This window comes from Dromiciops gliroides, chromosome 2 (genome assembly GCF_019393635.1).
Source record: "Dromiciops gliroides isolate mDroGli1 chromosome 2, mDroGli1.pri, whole genome shotgun sequence".
Lineage (NCBI taxonomy): Eukaryota > Metazoa > Chordata > Mammalia > Microbiotheria > Microbiotheriidae > Dromiciops > Dromiciops gliroides.
In genome coordinates this window covers 443,442,000-443,466,222 of record NC_057862.1, presented here as the reverse complement: position 1 = coordinate 443,466,222, position 24,223 = coordinate 443,442,000, and the positions used below count along the sequence as shown (strand labels likewise).

Here is a 24,223-nt window from a genome sequence, read left to right as displayed (position 1 = left end):
GTAAAAATCTAGCCAATCAGCATCTTTCATCCACTTGCATTTTCCTTTGTGGATTATTTAACCATCCTCTTTTGAAGTGAATACATTTTGTTATTATGAGCTTGACATATACTACCTGTCATTTCTTCACAGTGGCCTAGGAAAGGAGTTCTTTACCTGGAATCTGTGAACTTGGATAAGGAAAACAATTACATCTTTATTTTTCACTAACCTCAAACTGAAATTGAGACAAGAAACATGATTCTGAGAAGAACTCTATAGGCTTCACTAGACTGTCAAAAGGGTCCCTGACACAAAAAAGTTTAAGAAACTTTGGCCTGGGGGCAGCTAGGTGGCGCAGTGGATAAAGCACTGGCCCTGGATTTAGGAGTACCTGAGTTCAAATCTGGCCTCAGACACTTGACACATACTAGCTGTGTGACCCTGGGCAAGTCACTTAACCCCCATTGCCCCGCAAAAAAAAAAAAAAGAAAGAAACTTTGGCCTAAGGAGTATAATAAAATAGGGATAGGTAATTTAAAAGGACATTGGAGTTTAACTAACACAAACCCTTCATTTCATGAATGAGGAAACTGAGTCCTAAAGAGGCGAAAACCTAAGTTCAAATTTCTTCATATACTTACTGGCTGTGTGACATTGGTCAAGTCACTTAACCTCTACCCAGGTACCTCAGTTTCTTCATCCTTAAAATTGGGATAATTAAAGTACCTACCTCACAGGACTGTTGTGAAGATCAAATAAGATATGTGAAATACTTTGCAAACCTTAAGGTGTTTTACAAATTCTAGCTATTATGATTAGGGCTTTATTTATAGGAGAAACACTAAATCCTGGTCACAAGTCTATCTCTTACCCTGTACAAATAGAATGTTTCCTTCCAAAGTGGCTTTTATAATTTCCCAATATACAAGGGGTCAAAAGACTGCCTCAAGTGTTTCCCCTGTCCAGTCCCCACAAAGGCCAAACTGATAATCCTAAATTCAATGTCTAACGATATCCTTCCCTTGCTCAGAAAGCTACAATGTTTTTCCTATTGCCTCCAAGATAAAATACAAGCTCTTCTGTTTAGCTTTTAAAACTCTATCATTTGATGATAGTAATGATAAACAAGGACCCCTATATACAAAAAATGTTAATAGCAACATTTGATAACAATGTTAATAATATTTGTGAGAACGAAAGGCTAGAAACAAATATTTACTCAGTGATTAGGGAATTGTTGAACAAATTATGGCATTTGAATAAAATATTATTCCACTAGAAGGAATAATACATTTAAAGAATTCAGAAAAACATTCTTATGTGAAGTGATTTGGAATGAGGAAAGCTGACCAAAAGAAGAATATGCACACATGACTTAAATTATGCAGATAAAATCAACAAAGAGGCAACAAAATTCTGACCAAATGCTGAAATCAGTCAATGTTCCCACCACATTGTCAAAGCTAAAAAAATACCTCCTTCTTTTCTATTTATAATCAATCAATAATTAAACTGTTTCCTCAAGGGATGTTTAAGTAGAGGTCTGTTTGGTTATCAAAACAAAACATATCGGGGCAGCTAGGTGGCGCAGTGGATAGAGCATTGGCCCTGGAGTCAGGAGGACCTGAGTTCAAATATGACCTCAGACACTTAGCACTTACTAGCTGTGTGACCCTGGGCAAGTCACTTAACCCCAATTGCCTCACCAAAAAAAAAAACAAAAACCCATATCAGTAAATCTGTTTCTTTAAAAATAATAAAAGGAAGTGTCATTGTAGAAGCAGTGTGGTCAATGAGGCATCCTTTAGGAAAAGATAAATATCAGCAACACACCCAGTGGGGTTAGGACAAGACAGGGAGGGACTTTGAGCAGAACTTCATAGACAACCTTTGAGCTCTTTCACCCAACTCCAAGGATTGGCTGAGTAGATAACAAAGACTGGGTATTTCATCCTTGTTGGAGTAGACATATCTATAAGAGAAGACATGTTTTCCCCCACTTCATTTAAAGGGATTTGCTGAGCTCCCTGCGGAGCGATGAATTGGGGCCTGTGCTGACTTTCAGCATTTGAGCGATGCCTCAGACAAGGTGCTGGAGATGCACAATTGTAAGGCCATTTTATCTCCCCTCTATTATTGCTTTTTCTCCTCACCATACACTTAGCAAATTTAAATCCAGCAAGGATATTCACGAGTGAGTCCTCTTACGACCACTGCAAATGATTGCCCTGCCATACCTGACTTAGCTAGTGTTATTAGACTCCGGCATTATGAAGAATCCTTCCATTTCCAACAGGCCATTTGGATTATTTGTTTTGAGGTTAACAGTGAAGCCTCAATAGCAGTGTCATAATAAACACACAGCCCTCCTAATGTATCCTGAATCCGGCTGTTCAAATGCTCTTTAGAAATATACCACCTTTTGCTGCATAACCATTTGTTTCCTAAACCTGAAACCAATGGAGAAAAGAGAAGATGGCAAATGAAATCTTCACTCAACTTGTAACATAAGATCAGCAGCTGTTATCACCTCTACTTTTTAATGAATGTCGTAGCTTCTGAGGCTTATGATAGTATCTTTTATTGTTGAGTATAGCCATCATTAAAGGTCACCATTCCATGGGCTGTATCACTCATGGCTGGAGGAGATTCCACTTTGGATAAATTCCCAATTTGTCTTCCTAACAAGATGATTGTATCAGGATTTGAATGTTCAAGAGTGCTGGGTTATAGATGAAAGCCTTTTGTATCTGGGAAGCCAAGCTGGGTCCTGGCAGCTTCAGGATTTTCAGTCAAACATTGAAGGTCCCAAAGTCAAGTGGCTTGATTAAAGAAGGTATTTGAAGCCTTTGAAATACAGATAAAGTATAACACTCCTCCATAGGGTTAAATTGGAATTTCTTTCTCTCTTGACAAGGCCATATGCTTTTTCAAGGACTCATAATTTGAATCTTATTCTCAACCTTTCATGTGAACATTGAAATTGCTCCTTTATGGGGGTGATGCTTTTTTGTATTAAATACATGCATTTTAAAGGCTTTAAATTCTGTTATAGATGACACATTTGGTATGGAAATTGTTGTCTCCCATGAATTCGGAGGCTTAGTACCACTTTCCAATATATCTTTTTACACTGCTAGGAAAGAATATTATGTTTTAGGGTGATAAATAGATGTAGATATAAATATAGATGTATACATACAAACTTATGTGGGCATGTTTGGATTAGGGGGAGTGTAAAGGTAGACCTGCATTTTCACAAATGTGGGGTAACTTCCAGTGAGGAAACTCCTTCAGCTATATACCAGCAAATTGCCTCTATCTTAGAGAGGTTGCTTGAAAGGTTTAATGACTCGCCCAGGGTCACAGAGCCAATGTGTGTTAAAGGTAAAACCTGAACCCACATCTTTCTGACAAGACCAGCCCTGTATGTACTATACCATGTACTTCTGACACACACACACACACACATACACACATATGTGTGTGTGTGCACATTCAACCCAAGAACATCTTTCTTTATTATCTTACATAGAGAAATGCTTCCTAAAAATTCACATGGAGAACTTTGGGGCACTTTTGTAGAAAATGTTAGAACAAGACATTTAGACTTTCCTGTGTTGTCTCTGGACTTTTCAAATTCACCCTAGGTTGATGGAATACATCCACAGACAGTTGCTACCTTGGATATGAAGCCCAGGTGTCTCAAAAAGGCTTTGCTGTCAATCAGTTCATCAGTAAGAATTTAGCAAGTGTGGGGGCAGCTAGGTGGCACAGTGGATAAAGCACAGGCCCTGGATTCAGGAGAACCTGAGTTCAAACACAGCCTCAGACACTTGAAACTTACTAGCTGTGTGAATCTGAGCAAGTCATTTAACCCTCATTGCCCCAGAAAAAAAAAGAAAGAAAAAAAAAGAATTTAGTAAGTGCTCTATGCTAGGTGCTGGGAATACAAAGGCAAAAAATGTAATAGTTCCTGTCTTCAAGAGGCTTATATTGTTTCAGAGGAGATGATGCATATAAAAATAAGGGAGGGGCAGCTAGGTGGCACAGTGGATAAAGCACCGGCCCTGGATTCAGGAGGACCTGAGTTCAAATCTGACCTCAGACACTTACTTAACACTTACTAGCTGTGTGACCCTGGGCAAGTCACTTAACCCTCATTGCCTCACAAAAAACTACAAAAAAACAAAAAAATAAGGGAGGAGCTGCATTCACCTGTACTTCTTTGTACACCTCCTCTCTGCCCCTGGGAATATCATCATTGGGAAATCTCATCATCTCACAAGATGGAATCACCCATGGCATTCAAAATTCATCAGTACCCTCTAGCCCTCTGATTAGAGAGTCATGTCATGAGCTCCAAAATCTCCCTTTAAGGAAGGGGCCCAGCACAGCCATCTCTTCATTTCCTACCTAGTGAGTCATTTGAAAATTTATGGGGGTGCCTATAAATTTCCCAAGTTTAGAGAATTTAGCTGGGGTTTCTAATATTCTGTTACTTCGAAATTAGAGGCTATAGCATGAGTTTCGGGCATTAAGCATTTGTTAAAGCATATTAAATATTAGTAAAGAGGGAGCACGTGGCTCAGAAAGTTCAAAGGAGAGAGAGATAGTAAAAGTGCATCTGCTCCCTTCAGAGTTCTCAGGCCAAAAGCGTGCATGCATATGAGAGAGAGAGAGAGAGAGAGAGAGAGAGAGAGAGAGAGAGAGAGAGAGAGAGAGAGAGAGCGAGCGAGCATGTAAGCTACCTGTGGACCTGTGAGTCTGGAGGAGAGGCGGCCCTTACATACTGCTCAAAGCTAATTGGCTAGCATCATTCAAATCTATTGGTTTACTGGACTTGAGTGCAGAGGTTAGAGCCCAGAGGACAGACCTTCTGAAGGGCAAGGCTTTCAGGCAGGTGTGGTTTTAACCTCTATTGTCTGTAATCACAGTCCAAGGTTCAACTTGACTGACTCTGGGCCGGTCTTAAAAGTTCAGGCAAGGGGGGCAGCTAGATGGCACAGTGGATAAAGCACTGACCCTGGACTCAGGAGCACCTGAGTTCAAATCCAGCCTCAGACACTTGACACTAGCTATGTGACCCTGGACAAGTCACTTAACCCCAATTGCCCCACAAAAAAAATGTTCAGGCAAGGCTCTCTGGGTTAGGCCCTCAAGTGGCGGGGGGGGGGGGCGCTTCTGGGTCCCCCAGAAGCCAATTATTTTCTCACACTAGCCACATTCACCTGCATATATCCACCATGCCCCTCATAGAGGGTATCTTCCAACCTCCCCCTTTTCACTTCTCTTTTGTGTATTGTCTTCTTCCATTTGATTATAAGCTCTTTGATGGTAGAATGTCTCTTTTTGCATTTTTATCCCCAGCACTTAGCACAGTACCTGGCACATAATGTGTGTTTAATAAATGTTTATTGACCAATTGACTGAAATAAGGATCTACAAAATAAATACAAGATAATTTTGTGAGTTACCCAGAGGCATCTATAACTGGGGAGGTAGGAGTAGGGGGCATCAAGAATAGGGCTCCTCATGTTTCAGCTAAGAACTGAAGGAAGCTAATGATTGAAAGGAGTAGTAGCAATAAGGAGGAATTGCTTTCTAGGTGTGTTGGGGGGGGGGGGCGGCGGTGCTTTCACAGGCTTCCCTGTACTGATAACCCAGTTTCCATGGCATTGGAGACTCCTAGGAGAAGCAGAAATTCTGACACAACATGCAGCTCTCCTGGCCACCTTTCCAAGGATCCTTGTGGGATAAAAGCATAGAGAAGTGGCTACATATGAGTGCTTTCTGGGATCCCAAATAATGCAGCTACAACCCTCCCAAACACCAGCAGTTCACAGTCTCAGTTATTCTTCAAAGACAACCTGATCTTCCAGAAGGCTCTACAGTGACAACCAGTCTGTTAACTACTAGTGGTAGACTCTAGCTCTTCCTCCTCCTCAAATCCCCTACTAGACACATGCCACCCTATGGTGCATATATTTGCAGCACAATACCGCACAACTGGGAACAACTTGCTGCTCTCTCTCCCAGTGGTGCTGATCAATTCAATATACCCTTCCTCTGTGGTGGTTCTGTCCGTGGTGCTGATACCTTAGACTTTAGTGCTGGAACTACAAGATCCAGAACAAGATCTGAAAAGAAAGGAATATAAAATAATTGCAGCAGGTATAAAGCATCAATTTGCCTTCTCCACTTTGCTGAGTTTTTGGTTTAATGGGTCTGTCTGTCTGTCTGCCTGTCTGCCTGTCTGGAATATGTCCATATGAAATAATATTGAGACTCAGTAATTTGGAACCAGCTTCTCACCTCTAGCTCTCTGAGAATACAATAGTGTTCATTGCTTCCCCTTCCCTGCCTCCCATGCACATCTGAATGTTTCTCTGTATCTGATAGGAAGTGATGACCAAGACAATAATAAATAAGTGGAGGGCTCTAGGGTTACATAACTCCGGTGTAATTAAATTGAATGCAACCTGGAAATCAAAACAAATTACTTATCATAAGAACAATTTATGACTTCAGACAGCCCAACTCTGGAGGAATGAAAGAGGAACAGAATGCAAGGAAGGAGGGGGGTAGGGAAAGGAAACAACATCAGTTAAGATAAATAGAGTAGGTTTCCATACTAATGGTAAATCGGCAGTGCAATTATTTATCTTGTAATGCAAATACAAATGGAATAATATTCTGCAAAATGGTTGAAGAGCAATATTAGAAAGGAGGCTCAGAAAATGAGAAACTGCATAATGCTGCTATTAAAAATGAAGGTAAATAAAAATTAGATGAGCCAAAATAAATGCTTCACTGAAAAGTCAGAGTCTTACAAAGAGCCTGTACAAGGCAGTGTTCCACTAGCAGCAGAAGGTCACTAATGGTCAGCACCCTGACTACAAATATAGGTAGTTATGATCAAATATCTAAGCAAAGAAGAAATGGCTTGCTTTGCTATATATCCACAGTAATTGCTGTTTGGGGAAGGACAATGAAGTGTATAACATTGGCTCTCTGTCCCTAATCCTAAATTATGTCAGGACCAGGGAGGCAGCCATATGAAATAAGTTTGAATGACTCCAGACTGCCATTCTCTAGGACCAGATATAATTTCGTTTAAAATTTTAAAGGGCTCAAGGCAGAAATTCAAGGCCATAGCAATGATCTAGGATATGTCCCTGAGTTTAACATTCTCACTTCAGCCAAGGTTCCAGAATATATGATCTCTCAACTCTAAGTAAGTTAGCCAGGCCATCGAAAAAGTTACCAGTGCCCATCAACATGTCATTGCCAGCTTGCCAGACCACATTCAACTAATCCAATGGGAGAGAACCCCTACATATTCACTAGGAGAAAGTACTGCTTAACTAATCTCTCTAACTTTGGGAAATATTGCAGAAGGGATCAATAATCAAACTGTGCATATGACACAATCTAATGGAATTTCAAAAATCTTTTGATAGTATTTTTGTAGCTGAAAAATCAAGTTGGGCCTAGGCATAGATAAAGAACTTATAATGCAGAAGAAAACAAAGAGCCAGGAAAACTACTACCAGTCCAGAGGATAAGTAAGTGGAAACCCACTGTTCTTTTCCACTCAACAGGCTGGATTGATGGGGGAAAACACCATGGGTTTTTGCTAATCACAGATTTGAAATGATTTATGTTTATGGAGAAGGAAGGCAAGTGGCCCTTAGAGGAGGCAACCACAAGGGCTCTAGTTTGGCATGGAGAAAGTTAAATAGTTTATTGTTGAATGGGAAATAATATATTTTGGTTGCTGGGGCTATATATGCCAACAAAAAATTGTCACATGAAAGGTGATAGGATCGAAAACAGGCACTTCAAAGGGAACCTTGAGAGTAGTTGGAAAGAATGTAAAGCAATATAATAATCATTTGTAATCAACACACAACTCCATATATGAATGTTAAAGGCAAGTAATATCAACTCAGGACTTCTTCAATTCCTTCCATACTTTAGATGAAAGTTTTAATAACTGAAATTGAATCAGTACCCAGGAGATGAATGATGCTCATCCAGTATCAAAAGTAGACCAGATATTTGCATAACTTTGTTGGATTTGGTAGGGGATGGGTATCAGGAAACAAGAACCTTGAAGAGCACTTGAAATATGTAGAAACTTGTTATTTCTAATTTCCTTTGACTGGTCTGCCCCCATACCTATTTTTTTGGTGGGGCAATGATGGTTAAGTGACTTGCCCAGGGTCACATAGCTAGTAAGTGTTAAGTGTCTGAGGCCAGATTTGAACTCAGGTCCTCCTGAATCCAGAGCTAATGCTTTATACACTGTGCTACCTAGGTGCTACCTAGCTGCCCCACCTCATACCTATTATTGCTTGCTCAACTACTATCTTAGTTCAGGCCATCATCACTTTTCCCTGTCCCTAATCACTCAATCTTCATTCTTCCCCTCACTTTGATTCTGTCTGGCATATATGGAAGCAACATATTTCCTAGAGCCTGGATTAAAATAGATCTCCTTCTCCTAGTTTTCTTATTCTATCAATTTTCACCCTGGGAGACAAAAATTAGAAAGTAGTGACAACCATGATGGAGAGAAGGAAAATGGGTTCATGCAGTGTATTAACTTTGCAAAAAGGGAGTGGATAAATAGTAAGACTAACAAATTACTTAAATGGAGGGCCTTTCCCAAGATAGCTCAACAATTTCTCTAAGAGAAGATTCCACTGGCATAGTGGCAGCCACGCTGGCCTAGCAATTAGGGGAACTGAATTCAAACCTTATCTCTGCTGCTTAATGCCTGGATGGCCTAAGGCTAGCCATATCACTTTCCTTGATTTCATCATCTGAAACATGAATTCTCAAAGAAAGTAAAAGAACAAATCATTAATCATGTCTTCTCTCCCATAACAAAAATGTAGAGAGCTAGCAGGGCAGAATATTATATACAGTGTTAGTTAGATACAGTCACTGTTTCAGGTGTTTTACTTAATTGTCATTGAGTTGGGGATTTTTTGAGTCATAAGTGAAGATGAGAATTGATGATGTTGTAGAGACAGAAGGCATTAAAAAATTAAAGATGAAATAAAGGATTGGACAAGATTATCTCTAAGGTCTCTTATGGATAAATATAGTGAAAGTCAACTTCAAAATTAGACTTAAAAGGGGAAAAAACTCACCAAAGGACAACCTAAAATGAGAGAGTGTGACAGGGAGGTTGTTTTGGTGGTGGAGATGGTAGAAAGTTATGGATTGATTATGTATGAATCTCAGTCCAGCTGCCTTACCTGAGTTACTAACCAGCCCCTAATATCACACTCTGAGTCACTGTCTGTACTGTATGTAGGGACAGCTCTAAGTGGAGAGAGAGAGAAGACAAATTTTGCAAACAACATGGTTCTGCCCAGATAGTGTCATCATCCTATTGACAGAGTTACCCCTGATATCTGTCAAGTTGGACTCTCTGAACCCTAGAGATTGACAAATGACTGTCCCTTTCCCTATCTTGTAGTATGCTGGTGAAGTTCCAGAAGACCGAGTGGAAGTTGTGGTAGCCAACCTCACTGTGATGGACCGAGACCAGCCTCATTCTCCCAACTGGAATGCTGTCTACCGTATCATCAGTGGAGACCCATCTGGACATTTTAGCATCAGAACAGACCCTGTTACCAACGAAGGAATGGTCACTGTTGTAAAGGTAGGTCTCTGCTCTTCTCCCCATCTTTCATAGCCGTTCTTCCAAATGTCTCCAAACTCCTCCTGCTGTCCAGTACCTTATAATGATGTATAACTGTACTGGTTGTTAAGAGACCTACACTTTAGTCCTGACTCTAGCCCTAACTCTCTGTGACCTTGGGTAATACAGTGTAAATTGATAAATATATCTTGAGCACCTACTCTGTACAAAGTACTAGAGATACAAAGACAAAAATGAAATACTCTCTTTCCTCAGGGAGCTTACATTCTGTTTGGGGAGAGGGAAGTTAATATATACATAGCTGAGTAAACAGAAAGCATATATAAAGTTTTTTCAAGATGGACAAAGCACTAAGAATTTGGGATATCAGAAAGGCCTTGTGTAGAAGGTGGCCCTTGATCTGTGCTTTGAAAAAGTTTAGGGATTTTCTGAGATGGAGGAAAGGAGGGAGGGCATTACAGGAATGGGACACAACATGTTCAAAACCTTGGAGGCAGGAAATAGGGTTCCAAGTATACTTTTTTGCCCTCTGGACCTCAGTTTACTCACCCATAAACCAAAAGCATTGGAATAAATGATTTCTATGCTTCCTCTCAGCCCTGGTAGGCTGAAATCAGCTATCAAATGGAATACAAAAGTGAAAAGTCCCAATGTAACTATTCCTGTGTTTTTTAAATGTCCTGATGCTCATTATACTGAGACATGTCAACCTTAAAAGCAAAGTATAACAGGTTTATATACACCAAGCAGGAGATGGTATTATGGTGTCATTTCCAGACACCCCAACCACAAAAGTCACTTCTCTTACTTCTCACAGAAGAGGAAATTGGATGGGAAGTGACCTACCTAAGACCATATAGGTTGTTGGCAGCAAAACTATGATTTGCAGCCAAGAACCTGACTCCATATCTAGCATGCTCATCACTAAGGGTGTGCCAGCTCTAAAAAGAAAAACACACACACACACTATAAACTTTTAAGTGTAATCTGTATTTTTACCATTTTCTCCATCACTTTCTCAAATTTATATAATCAACAAAATAATAAATCAAGCTCTGAACTGTAGCATCTTCTGGTTTCCAAGTATAAATGTTCACACTAAAAATTTAACAATCAGCTTTTGAACCAATACAAGCTGTAACCGCCAGTTACTATTGTTTGTGTAGAACTTTCTCTTAGGAAAACTGTTGAGGTCTCCTGGGAAATAGCCCCCATTTAAATTATCTGTCAGCCTAATGATTTATTCACTCAACCCTTTCCCAAAGTCAGGATATTACATGGTGTTAGGGAGGGATATACTCTGTCACTACCCTTACCTTCCCTACTACCTACTCTTAAAAAGGGGTGCCAGGCAGCATGGGGGATCAGGAATCTAAGTCTTCTCCATCACTATTCTGGCCTTCATCATACAAGCTGATAAGTGGGGCCAGACTATCCATCTGCCTCTGCGGTTATTATTCTGCACAGTCAGGGCTTAGCTACATTGGTTGGACACTCTGTGAATCATTTCCCAGATAAGAGTCCTACAGATGTTTCCACAGACTATCAAGAGTGCAGGGAAAGTTTGAATAGGTGGCTGTGATCCAGGGGTGTGTGCCCTCCATGTACTGTGCACTGCAACTGAAAAGAATTATTTATGCCACTGCGAACAAAGACCTGCTCCTGTTTGAAAAGAGTGACCTTCACATACCAAAAGTGGAAGTGAAAAGGAGAGTGAGGCCAATAAAATATGACTCTGGTTTTTAAATGGGAAAGGCGGGGGTGGTAGAAACATTTCAGAAAGACTTTAGGGAAACAACTGCTTTCTTAAAGCAGAGAACCAGCAGTGCACAGTATGTGAACTTGGTATAAGAGACTGACACTAACAGGGACATTGAGCTGGGCAGCCGAGGGATACAATCTTAGATTAAAATCTTAGAACAGAATGACTCAGTAGATTCATAGAGTCTTAGAATCATCATCATCGCTTGCATTTATTGCAGTACCTACTATGTGCCAGGCACTTTGCTACATGCTTTACAAAAATTACTTTATTTGCTCTTCACAACAACCCTGGGAGGTGGGTGCTATTATTAATCCCATTTTAAAGTTGAATAAACTGAAGCAAATGGAAGTTAAGTGACTTGACCAAACTCACACAGCTAGTGAATTTCTAAAGCTGGATTTGACCTCAGATCTTCCTGACTCCAGGTCTATCCATTGTACTCTATCCACTGTGCCACCTAGCTGCCTAGGGTTCATGGGATAGAGTCTAGAATCTTAAAATGAACAATTAATATATTTCCAATTTTAGGTTTATCTTTATTTCCATAAATAGTGATATATAAGTCATATTTGCAGAGTTTTTGTTTTATCTTGGTAGGTAGACTTCTAAGTATATTATATATCCTATAGCAACTTTAAATGGAATTTCTCCGGAAACTAAAAGGATGTACATCAGTTGAGGAATGACTGAATAATTCGTGGCATAATGAATATAATAGAGAGCTATTGTACTGAAAGAAATGAGAAAAGATATGATTTCAAAGCAGAAGAACAATTTGTGCCATAAGAGTGATATTATAAAGATAAATAATTTTGAAGGCTTGTATAAATGGATAAAGAATGAAAAAAACAGAGAAGTATTTATACAATAATAACAACTTTGTGAGCTATGAAAACTATGATATAATGACCATTTGTAATTCCACATTTATCAATGATGAAACATTATCTACTTCCTGAAAGAGGTGAAGATTTAGAGTGCAGAATGAAATGTATATATGCATGTGTATGTATGTTTGTGCATGTATACATACATGTGCATGTTATATATACATTGTGCACATGTATATATACAGCTAATGATGGGATTTGTTTTGTCTATGTATGTTTGTTATGATTTTTTTAATTTTTTTTCTATTTCTTTAATGAGGTGGGAGTGGGAAGAAGAGAAAGATTTCTGTTAATTTTTTTAAAATCTGATAGAGAGGTTAGGTATTACACATACTTTCTAAAGAGATCATAATATTGTGATGCTTTTTTTAACTTTATTATGAGACATCTCATGGAGTAGTGATAATCTATAAGTATAATATAAAAGTAAATCAACATGGGGGGTTTTTAATTAACATTTTTATTTAAAGTTTTGAGTTTCAAATTCTGTTCTTCGCTCCACTGCCCCCTCCATGAGGCAGTAAACAATCAGATATAGGTTATACATGTACAATTAACATAGGGTTTTTTTTAATAAAAATAATAATTATAACAGGACCTAAAAGAATACAGACCCCCTTAGAAGAAACAGGAAGGCATTTCCATTACAAAATGACTTTCAGTAACTTCCTCCCATTAGGGTATGAGGAAGGAATTAACCTTAAAGGAACTGCTAAGGTGAGGAGGGAGATTAAGGGTATGGAGAGAGGGAAATGTTCAGGGTCAGTGACTACTGGTCTTCAGTTGGATTCTGCCTCTACCCTGACCCATCCCCCCAAATCTCATCTTTAGGACTCTACCCCAAGTAGGATCAGTGGCACTTATTATTTTCCTTCATGGCCTACTCTATTAATTCTCACTTATTCAGGGAGAAATAATTCAAATTAAAAGCCAAGTGAAAATAAGATGGTGGCAATTATATCCACCCCAATAATGGGGTTTATCTGAGCTTCAAAGCATCACTAGTGCTGTCTGCTGCTGTCAGCCTAATCAATAGGTAACATTTCCAGTGACATGAAGATGGAAAGCGTTAGCCTCGTGAGAAGAAGGAGATACAGCGGAACCAAAATGAGATTCCTTTCTGCTATCGCCTGACTGTTCTCTCGATGGGAGCCAACTCCCCCGGAGGAGTCCTCTATCCCTCACAGCCAGGCTTCTGTGAAAGAGCTAGATTAGAATCACAGATAAGTAGGCACCACTTCAATCCAGGCAGCTCATCCACAGGTCCCATGAATTGTACATAATAGAGAAGCTGTATTTATTATTTTTTAAGCCAATGCAGTGTTTTTTTTCTTTAAAAATTCAATTTGGAAGCTGTTTAAGACAAGCATCTTGTCTTGTCATGTTTCAACTCAGGAAGCATTCTCAAATTGGTACAAAGTTAATTTGCAGTTAAATCATCATTTTAGACATTTTCTCTGACTTATAAGTGAAAGGAGAACAAAGGGGTGGCAAAATCTCATCATAGCAAGTTGTGGCTCAGATAAGCTTTGTTCTCCCTGACACTGGGTTTAGAGATGAAATGGGCCTTAGAGATCATCCAGTTCAAGCTCCTGTTTTATGGAGTGGAAAAGGAGACCCACAATGGTTAAATGACTTGTCCAAGATCATACAACTAGTAAGTAGCAGAGCCAAGATTTTAACCTTTGGACTCCAAATCCAATTCTATTTTCAATATGACACAAACATTAGCTTTTCATGGAGAGCACTTGGAGCTCATTCAGTAGCTGACAATAGTAAACACTTAACAAATACTTTTTCATTCATCTAATTTGTTCTCACAGGTGCTATAATTATAACTTGCAATATCCCCAATCTAAGAGAACCACCCCTCTAAAAATGGACTCTGACTTTGGAAACAACACATTCCCAGAACCTCTGCTCGTCAGATGCTCTATCCCTTCTCCTTTCTTACGTTCTTTCTCTTCCCTTGCTTTTTTTTCTCATTTTGGGGGGAACAGCTTCAATGACATACCAAATTTCCAATTCAGTGAAAAGCAGGGATTCCCCTATGCACAACCCCCCATCCCTCTCACATATGTCCTCTAAGAGTGACTCTTATTCTGGCTTTCCCTTCCACACACTCAGTGACACATGCAACTATGAAACTTAGCTATATCTGGAGATGGGGATGCCACTTGTGCCCTGGAGCAGCAGTAAGAGCCATCCACTTTGGGCAGAAATGCAATTGTGAAGGAAGATGCTTGACCTTGCTATTGCAACCTAAGCCTTTGGTGTCCCCAATAGCTTACAGTGCCTTTTAAAAGTTTTTCTCCCTTAATTTTCATAGGAAATCCTCTCTCCCCAAGGCCTGCCCTTCTTTCCTGCCCCAGCTTTTAAAAAATGTTATCCTCAGGCCCAGCTCTGAGAACAAAGGGATAAAGTTTACCAAAAAAAATTACATACATTACTTCATTTAGTCCTCAAGATTTTTGTTGTTCAGTCATTTCAGTCTTGTCAGACTCTTTGTGACCCCATCTGGAGTGGTTTGCCATTTCCTTCTCCAGTTCACTTTACAAATGAGGAACTGAGACATAGCTAGTAAGAGTCTGAGGCCATATTTGAACTCAGTTAGATGAGTCTTCCTAAATTCAGGCTGGGCACTCTATCCACTATGCCACTTAGCTCCCCCAAATCCTCAAGATATCCCTTTTTAATTTTTAATTATTGTTTCCATTTTACAAAGACTCAGAGAGGTTAAATGACTTGCACAGAGTCACACCTAGTAAGTGTGTGAGACAGGATTCAAATCTGTACCCTCCTAACTCCAAATATAACTTTATTTCCATTATACTATGCCACCAGATTTGGTCATTAATTCTCTGTTTGACAACCCTATGAAGTAGGTAGGGAAAGTTTTATCCCCATTTGACAGATGACCACACTGAGACTCACAGAGGTTAATTGATTTGCCAATCCCATAGCCAGTAAGTGACATAGCTAGGACTAGAAATAAGTTGTTCTGACTACCAGTTCAGTATTCTACTACATTATAGCTCCTTTCTAACTTTGTAGGGTTGCTTGGAAAGACTGCATCAAATTATGAGATAAGCACCCCAGATCTTGATTTTCATAGTTTGTTGCCCCAGTTGCTTATTCTACCCAAGGAGAATGAGCTGTATTAGGCAATCACAATTTCAATTTTTTATACTTGTAAACAAACTTTTTAAATCATAGTACCACAAATGTATCCTGGAGGAACCTTAGAGATAGAATGTTTCACCCATTCATGCATGAGGAACTGAGGCTAAAAAAGGGCAAGTAACATGACCAGGGATGCACAAGTAGTAAGTAGAGGAGCCCAAATTTAAACTCCAAAACCTGGGTCTGACACTGGTGCTCTATCCACTACACAACTCTGTGGCTAAAAGATCTGAATTTATTTATATTTAAACGACCAGAATTTATACAGCCATCGGGCTCATCGGAGGTTTGTCCCCTACAAATTAGCCCCCCTTGGAAAACTACATACTTATTCTAATGATAAAGCCACTATTTAAAACATTTAGTCTCAGTAACTCCCATCTCTATAGTGTTGTAATATATTTTGGGTCAGATGGTGGAGACTAGTAAGTAGTATGTAAATTCTTAGACCAATTTTACAGTATTAAGTGTTGGGCCCCAAATTTGAAACTAGTTCTCCTACCTCCAAGGTCTTTGGTCTTTCCATTACACCACACTATACCCCACCAACTCTTTTCTTGAGAATCTAACCTAATCTAATTCCTTTCCCAATCACGCAATCATAATGGAGAAGAGGGTTTGGAATGAAAATGATAAGGGAAATTGCTGAGATGCTTTCTACTCAATGACCCAACAGTGACCTTGGATGTGATCTTGAGGCAATCATCCCTAGCTTTGGGCAGCCCCAATTGATAGGGAATGAAAGAAAAAAAGCAAGTTGGGCTATGCTGTGATATCTTGGCAGGATATGATGCATTTAGCTTTGGGCTTCATAGCTCCAGTAGCCCAAGCTGAGGTTTTAGTGCAGCCCAAACTCACTTAGACTTTTGAGAAGACTGGTTATCTTCACATCCAGGGGTAACTAGGCAGATTGTGGTGGGTGTAGCTGGACACTCTAATTGAAACTGTTGCAGCAAATTATCTATTGATTTCTCCATTTCAAATATGTTTTATTTTACCCTCCTATGATCTTTTATTGGCTATAACAGTTTTTTGGAAGGCCTCCTAGCCCAGAACAGTGATATAATTTTTAATGCACGACATACTACATTATTTCTTGTCCCCTGGGGAAGCAAACCAATAAATATAAGAGAAAGATCACTTGCCTTTACCAGCTTGTTCAATTATGACACCACCACAATTTTATTAAGCAATATATTCATCCTGCATAACCTTCATCCCTCCTAATTCTTGGGAGGACTCTTGGGGAAGAGTTTGCTGGCCCTGGCTACATATGAATTACAGGTGAGAGACTTGGGACCAGCCATGGCAAAACATGACATGAAGTATGTCAGGATTGGGCTCTGATATGGTTTATAGGATTGAAAACTTTTCAAATGCTGAGTGTTGAGCAACCTAGTCAGGAAATCTAGGAAGTTTTCCTTATTCCTGAAGAATATTTTCTAATTTCATATATGTTGAGGCTCAAATCCATCAGGTTTACTGGATTATTCCCTATTTTAGCCCATTTTCAGCAGTGTTAGGATGCTTAAGCATCCTCTTAGAACCCAAACAGTCTCTGTGATAGTGAACATGTCTTAATAATTCGTTACATGCAATTCCTTACATACCACATAGCATACATAACATAATGGAGACCTGAATTCAAGTATTGACTGATACTATGTAACTTTGAGGTAATGAGAGGACACAGAGCATAGACCTAGGTTCTGACTCTTGGGCAAGTTTACTTACCCTATCCGGGCCTCAGTTTCCTTATTTGTAAAATAAGTTAGACTAGGTAATAATCTCTAAGGTGTTTTCCAGCTGTTGATCTTGTTACCTATTTCAATTATTGCTCAACTTTCCTGATCAGACATCCCTTTCAATTAAAAAAAATTTTGACACATACCCCATGTGTGTATATTTATTTTTAAACATGTACGTTAAGAAACATACAGGGGGCAGCTGGTAGTGCAGTGAATAAAGCACCAGCCCTGGATTCAAGAGGACCTGAGCTCAAATATGGCCTCAGACACTTGACACTTAATAGCTGTGTGACCATGGGCAAGTCACTTAACCCTCATTGTCTCACCAAAAAAGAAAGAAAGAAACATACAAAAAGGGAAATAAAGTTTTAGATAAAGGTGAAATAATATTTAATCTTAGCACCAATAGGAAACTACTGGGCAATGATATGATCAGACTTATTTTAGGAAGATCATTTTGAAATCATCCCACTTTCCACTGGTTGATCTGTCAGTCAACTAGTATTTAATAAGTGCCTACTATATGCCAAGCACTATGCTAAGTACTGTGGATACAAACACAGGCAAAAGACAGTCCTTCCTCTCAAGGAGTTCACAATCTTATGAACAGACACCCTTTGGGAGCCTATCCCCATTTGGAAACCTGTGCTCTAGATCATTTTATTTTTTCACCACTCCAACTCATTCTTATCTGGGTTTTCTTTGGCAATATTTTTGTGATCTAGTATTTCCATTATCCCAGAGAATCTCTGCCCAAGACCATGCATTTTTAGCCTTCTACTTTCTACAACACCTTATAATCTCTTTCCTTGTAGCCATAACTTGCCCTCTATAATTTTGTCCACCTATCTATGAAAGTCTTTTGTGATGGTCTCTCAAAAAACATCCCTAAGGTAGATTAAAAATAAATATCATTATCCTTCCTTTATAGGTATGGAAAATGAGGCACAAAAGAGATTAATGTGACATGCTGTAAAGAGGTTCAAATCCTGCATTGGATGCATTCTATTTATTGACATTAGACAAGTCCCTTTAACCCACACCTCCATAGGCCTCAGTTTCTTCATTTGTAAAGTGAATATGAGTGGACTAGATGACCTCAAATATCCCTTCCAGCTGAAAACTTATGATTATATTATTTTCTAAAGGGCTTGTGTAATAATGCCCAGAAATTGAAATTAGATCTCATGGTTCCCCACACTTTCTTTTATATATCTGTCTCTCCATCCTGGATCTGTAATATCTATCCTAAAAGCTGAAATTTCAAGGTAAAGTAAAGAGATGCTATGGCATAAGTTAGATCATTGAGATAAGATTCTGGACATCTGAGTTCTGCTCCAGGCCCTGCCACTAACCTCCTATCATTTTCCTTATCTAGCCTCAGTTTTTCCATCTACAAAATGAGGGAGTTTTGACTCTATGATCTCTAAAGTCTATAATAGTCCCTAATAGTCTATAATTATAATTGACTTTGTGAGGTGTCCTGCCCTGGCTGAGAATCCTTATACCCTCCCCATGGCCCCATATTCTGCAATCCCAGTGAAATTGGCCTTGCTTTCCTCAAACAAACACTCCATCTCCCAACTCCAGGCATTTTTGCGTTTTCTCTGGCTGTCATCCCACCCTCCCCACCCCACCCCCACCCTGCTTCCCCCATACCTGAGATACTCTCCAGCTTCATCTCTACCTCCTGGCTTCCTTCAAGTTCCCTCAAGTCAAAAACCTACCTTCTACTGGAAGCTTTTCCTGATCTTTCTTAATCCTAGTGCCTTCCCTTTTGTTGATTATTATTTATCTTGTATATAGCTTGTTAATATGTCATTGTTTGCATGTTGTCTTCCCCATTAGACCATGAGTTCTTTGAGAGCAGAAACTGTCATTTTCAGCAATATTGTTTGATGAAGAACTGTGAATGACTTAACTATGCTCAGCAATACGATGATACAAGACAGTCCCAAAGGACTAATGATGAAGCATACTATCCACCTCCAGAGAAAGAACTGATATTGACTGAACACAGACTGAAGCAGCCTATTTTTCACTTTCTTTCATTTTTTCCTTTTTATTCAAGTTTAGTTAGACAAAATGACTAGTATGGTAATGTTTTACATAATTGCACATGTATAACCTATATCTTATTGCTTACAACCTCAGAATGGTGATGGAGGGGTGGAGAAGGGAAAGAATTTGGAACTCAAAACTTTAAATAGGGGCAGCTAGGTAGTGCAGTGGATAAAGTACTGGCCCTGGATTCAGGAGGACCTGAGTTCAAATCCAGCCTCAGACACTTGACACTTACTAGCTGTGTGACCCTAGGCAAGTCACTTAACCCCAATTGCCCTGCCCCCCCAAAAAAAAACTTTAAATAAAAATGTTTCGCATTTTTAGAAGAAGTAGTAATAGGGTATCATACAGACTTCTGATCAGAGGAAAAGTAAAAATGTCCTTTAATATTCCAGAAAGAAAGAAAGAAAGAAAGAAAGAAAGAAAGAAAGAAAGAAAGAAAGAAAGAAAGAAAGAAAGAAAGAAAGAAAGAAAGAAACTGTCATTTGCCTTCCTTTGTATTCCCAGTACTTAGCACAGGTACATAGTAGGTACTTAATATATGTTTATTGGCTAACTAGTACAAGATTTTGTTATTGTGACTATTAGCCTAATCTCCTTCAATTCAGAGTTGCAGATTCAACACTCTAAGGAAATGGGAAACAGAATGGCTGTTTAGGTGGATCTAGAAATAGCTTCATCCTCTTTCCTCTTTTGCTGCTTCTATAATATGTATCTGAAAACAGCTCTCTCTGGGCCCCATCTTCCAGTGTTTTCCTTCCTTCATTTTCTCTGCCCAGGTCTGGTACTCCCCTAACAATTTAAATAGCCATATCCACCTTCCTCTAGCAAGAGAATAGATCTGCTGCTCAATGGATTTTCTTAAGCCCCTACTTGGCTGAATCATAATCAGAAGTCCAGTGGGCAGGATGCACATAAATATAATTTCTTATTAGATGTTTATGAGAGTTTGACATATTTAGCAGATTGGAAAATGTTGTACAAGATAGAAGGATGAATACTGAAAGGATAGTTCAGTTCCTGAAGTCCATTAGTCAACTGTTCCAGGAGTCAGTGAGATATTTATATAGAGGCACCTTTATCATGTGTCTATTATTGAAAGCAACGCCAATTCCATGAGTCAGTGCCTGGAGCATCAGTGAGGTAAAGGTGCCTTCTGGAGAAGGAGAAAGAATGTTGAATATAAATCTGCGTTCTTTTTATTTATTAGCTATGTGTTCAACTTAATTGTGGGGAAATCATTTGTTTTACACTGGGAACATTTGCACAAGTATTTAAAGCCAGTCCCTTTCGCAGATTTTTGCCATTTCCAAATGCTTTCTTTTTTCAGTGCAGGTTTTCCACTTTGGGCCCAAAGCATTTCTAATTTGAATTCTGCCCTTGCTCTCCCTTCTTGCCCTCCTCCTTCCCTCTTTTCAGAACATGCTGGCCCTGAAATCAATCAATAACCCTCATGTTAGAAGCTGTCTTCAAGGGAATTGATAGACTTCTAAATTAATAAGTTATAGTGAACTGTCCTTCCCAGATTGAGGTGTATTCCTGCATAATTCAGCCCTGGGTGATGTATGGCTAGCCTCTGCCCTTAGAATAGAAAGGGAAAGGTATAGAAAGGCTTGGAAACTGTGATACATTGGAGTTAAACCTACTGAGAGGCCATAGGCATTTGGGGAGGGGAGAGAGAGGAAGGCATGCTAACCAGTGCTTTCAGTCAGGTGCAGAGCTATTACCAGAAGAATATTTTCCCCAGAGGCAAAAACAGTAAATGGGGTGGAGGAAAGAGGGTAGTAGCAAAAAAAGACAATATGGCCTCAGGTGTATTGAATAGCCTCTTTCCCAGCACAACTCTGCATGGGGGAGGTTACATCATATAATGACCTGGGTCAATAAAGAACCATGACAATGAGGTACAAGGATGGAAGTTACTGTTGAGAGTATTTCTTCCCTCTAGAAATAGCCCCGCACCTGCTCCATCAGCCCCTAGTGAAAAGCCCCATTTGCTATATGCCTGTTACAGCAATGATCAATTGGCACTGATGGCCAGCACACACACTCATCCTTTCCTCCGGGGAGAGAAAGATGGAGAGAAATCTGGGGGATCAGGTCAAAGTGCAAAAGCCTTTAAGAGCAAGGTAACCCTATGTGTTTCACCATGCTTTCCACACTTTTTTGGAGTTTCATGTTTGTGCAGCTGAGAAGTGAGTTTGGTGATTCTGCATACTCACAAATGGTTTGAACCAATCTGTACTGGGAACTATAATTGTAAATTTCTCATTCACATAGCAGAGCTCCGTGTGCATCATGAAGGCATATTTTACTCCAAAATCTTTTAACAGTTCAAGTAGAGTTCAGACATAAATAGCATGCTTATTTGAAAGCATCCTGAAATTTTAGTCTTTACATGTTTCTTAAATTTGGTTTCATTTAAGTGGCATATGCCAATAGCTAAAATGCATGGCATCTTACTACAAGCAAACTGGAGCCCATAGGAGAGATTGGATGGATATATAGATCTGGTAATCTTCCAACAAGAGATGATAATTAGACCAATGGGAACTGATGAGGTCACTGAGATTATAGAGAGATGATTCTTCAGGAACACCAACAGTTAAGGAATATCTTCATGCCTTTGTAATGGCTGTCCCCCACAATAGAATCTATCTTCACTTCCTTCTTTTGTAGTTCCTAATTTTCTTTAAAACTCAACTCAAGGACTACCTTTTACATGAAAACTTTTCTGATCCCCATATCTGCTACTATCTGCTATACACACACACATACACACACACACACACACACACAATACTGTGTATTCATTCTAGATCTCTCATACATCTTATGTATGTTCATTTTCTATCCTCTAATAGAATATAAGCCTTTTGAGGGTAAAGAATGTTTCCATTTTTTTCTTCATATACCCAGTATCTAGCACAATGTTGATTAAGTGATTGCTATGACATGTGGATTCAGGAAGATGGAGCAATTGCTGATGCCACACATTCAATGGAGGAAATGCTTAATATATTCTTCAGAGAGTGTGTGATAAGCAAGAATCTCTGACTGAATGATCTCCAGATCTGACATTACCTATTTCCTGGGAAAAAATAACAAGAAAAGATTATCGTTAAGGATCTTGGAGATTCAGAAATATTACCATATTACAGGCATATCTTACCTAACATTGGCTGGTTTTCAGAAGCTCTACTTTGGCTAAGTTAACATCATTGGACCACTCAGTTCCATGAAAACAATATTATAAGTGAAAGATAAGGATAATGTTGTAAATGTATGAGTAGTGTTACAGTAGCCTTTCATGATACCACTGGATAGTTTCATCATGATAAATTAACTGCATTGTTACAAAACATTTGTCAAGGCAATGTTAGATGGTGTATGCCTGTACTTATGTGACCTTTCCATTTTGTTGTTGTTCAGTCAAGTCAATCGTGTCAGACTCTTTGTGGCCCCATTTGGGGTTTTCTTGGCAAAGATACTGTAGTGATTTGCCATTTCCTTTTCTGGCTTATTTTACAGATGAGGAAACTGAGGCAGACAGGGTTAGGTGACTTGACCAGGTCACACAGCTAGTACACATCTGAGGATGAATGTGAACTCAGGTCTTCCTGACCCTTGACTGGCACTCTATCTACTGTGCCACCTTGCTGCCCATAACTGGGGAAGCTGACCTTTCCATTATATTTCTGCAAATAAGTGCACATATGTCACAGTGGGCTTCTGATAAGACATGACCACTTATTCATAAATGTGACAATTGTATGATGTAAAATGCATAAATTCTCTGAATGAATGTGTATGTATGTATATATGTATATGTGCGTATGTGTGTGTAAAAAAAAATATATATATATATATATATATACGTATGTATGTATATAGAGAGTCATGAAACTTTCCAAAGACTCCTGAAAGGAAAAAAATAGTAACTGAATGTCTCCTACTGTCTACAACAAGGAATAAGTTTTAAAGCTAATTTTCTTTCTTTTTATAGTTCTATTTCCAAAACTGATTATTTATAAAGTAAGAGGTTGTGCTTTAATGATAGGCTATTAGTAACTGAAAGTTGTATGCTTGTGTTTTACAACTCTTAAATCTGATATTTGATAGCCAAACTTGCAGGTTGACAAACTATGGCCCAGGGGCCAAATTGGCCCACCACTTGTTTTTGTATCAATCTGTGTTTTTACTTTTTTTTAAATATAGTACCTCTGGTCTAACTTATCTAATTTTATATGCTAATGCCTTTGATAAACCCCTAATTCACTAGGCTAGCTTTGAGAATGGAAGTGAACACATAACCACAATTAATTTGCCTGCTATTCTTCTCTACTCTGGATGTTAACTATCGTTGCTCTTTAGCCAAGCTCTGAATATAACCACAGCTTTAGAGAGATATACACATAAGCACCAAGCATTTTTAGGACATGAGGACTATGGAATGCCCTGTGAAGCTATAGCAATATTGGAGTGACTAGAACTGATTGAGTTTTAGTCCTTCATAAAAGAAGCAAGTCCAGAACAGATTTGTGAAGGTGAGAAAAAGAGGCATAATTTGGCAAATAGAAAAGAGTTGAGGTAGTTCTAGTTGGAGTCAGAATATGAAGTGACAGACATAGAACAAACATGTTAAAGAGAGACTGAACCCAATTGCCTAGAGAGCTATAAATACTAATAATCTTATGAAGTGCCCTTCTTACCTATACTTAACAGAGTCAACTGGCTATTCTTGGGATGTTATCCCAACAAACCTGAGTCAACAATTATATCTCCTTTCTAGGAAATGAAGACCAAATTAAGTCCTTTAGGTTTTTGCTCTTTTAATAATGATATATCCTCCACCAGAAGCCAGACAGTGAATGGGTAGCCCATGACTGTGAACCAATTAAATCCAATC

At 39.0% G+C, this 24,223-nt stretch overlaps 1 protein-coding gene across 2 annotated transcripts in view; it reads left to right on the top strand.

Moving 5' to 3' along the window:
• The window catches only part of CDH4 (cadherin 4), a 1,225,586-nt gene that overhangs the window by 1,155,427 nt on the left and 45,936 nt on the right, over positions 1–24,223 (top strand). For both annotated transcript variants that reach the window (XM_043984728.1, XM_043984729.1), the window contains exon 9: positions 9,479–9,664. In XM_043984728.1, coding sequence (XP_043840663.1) covers positions 9,479–9,664 — 186 coding nt within the window. The remainder of the gene's footprint in view (positions 1–9,478; positions 9,665–24,223) is intronic.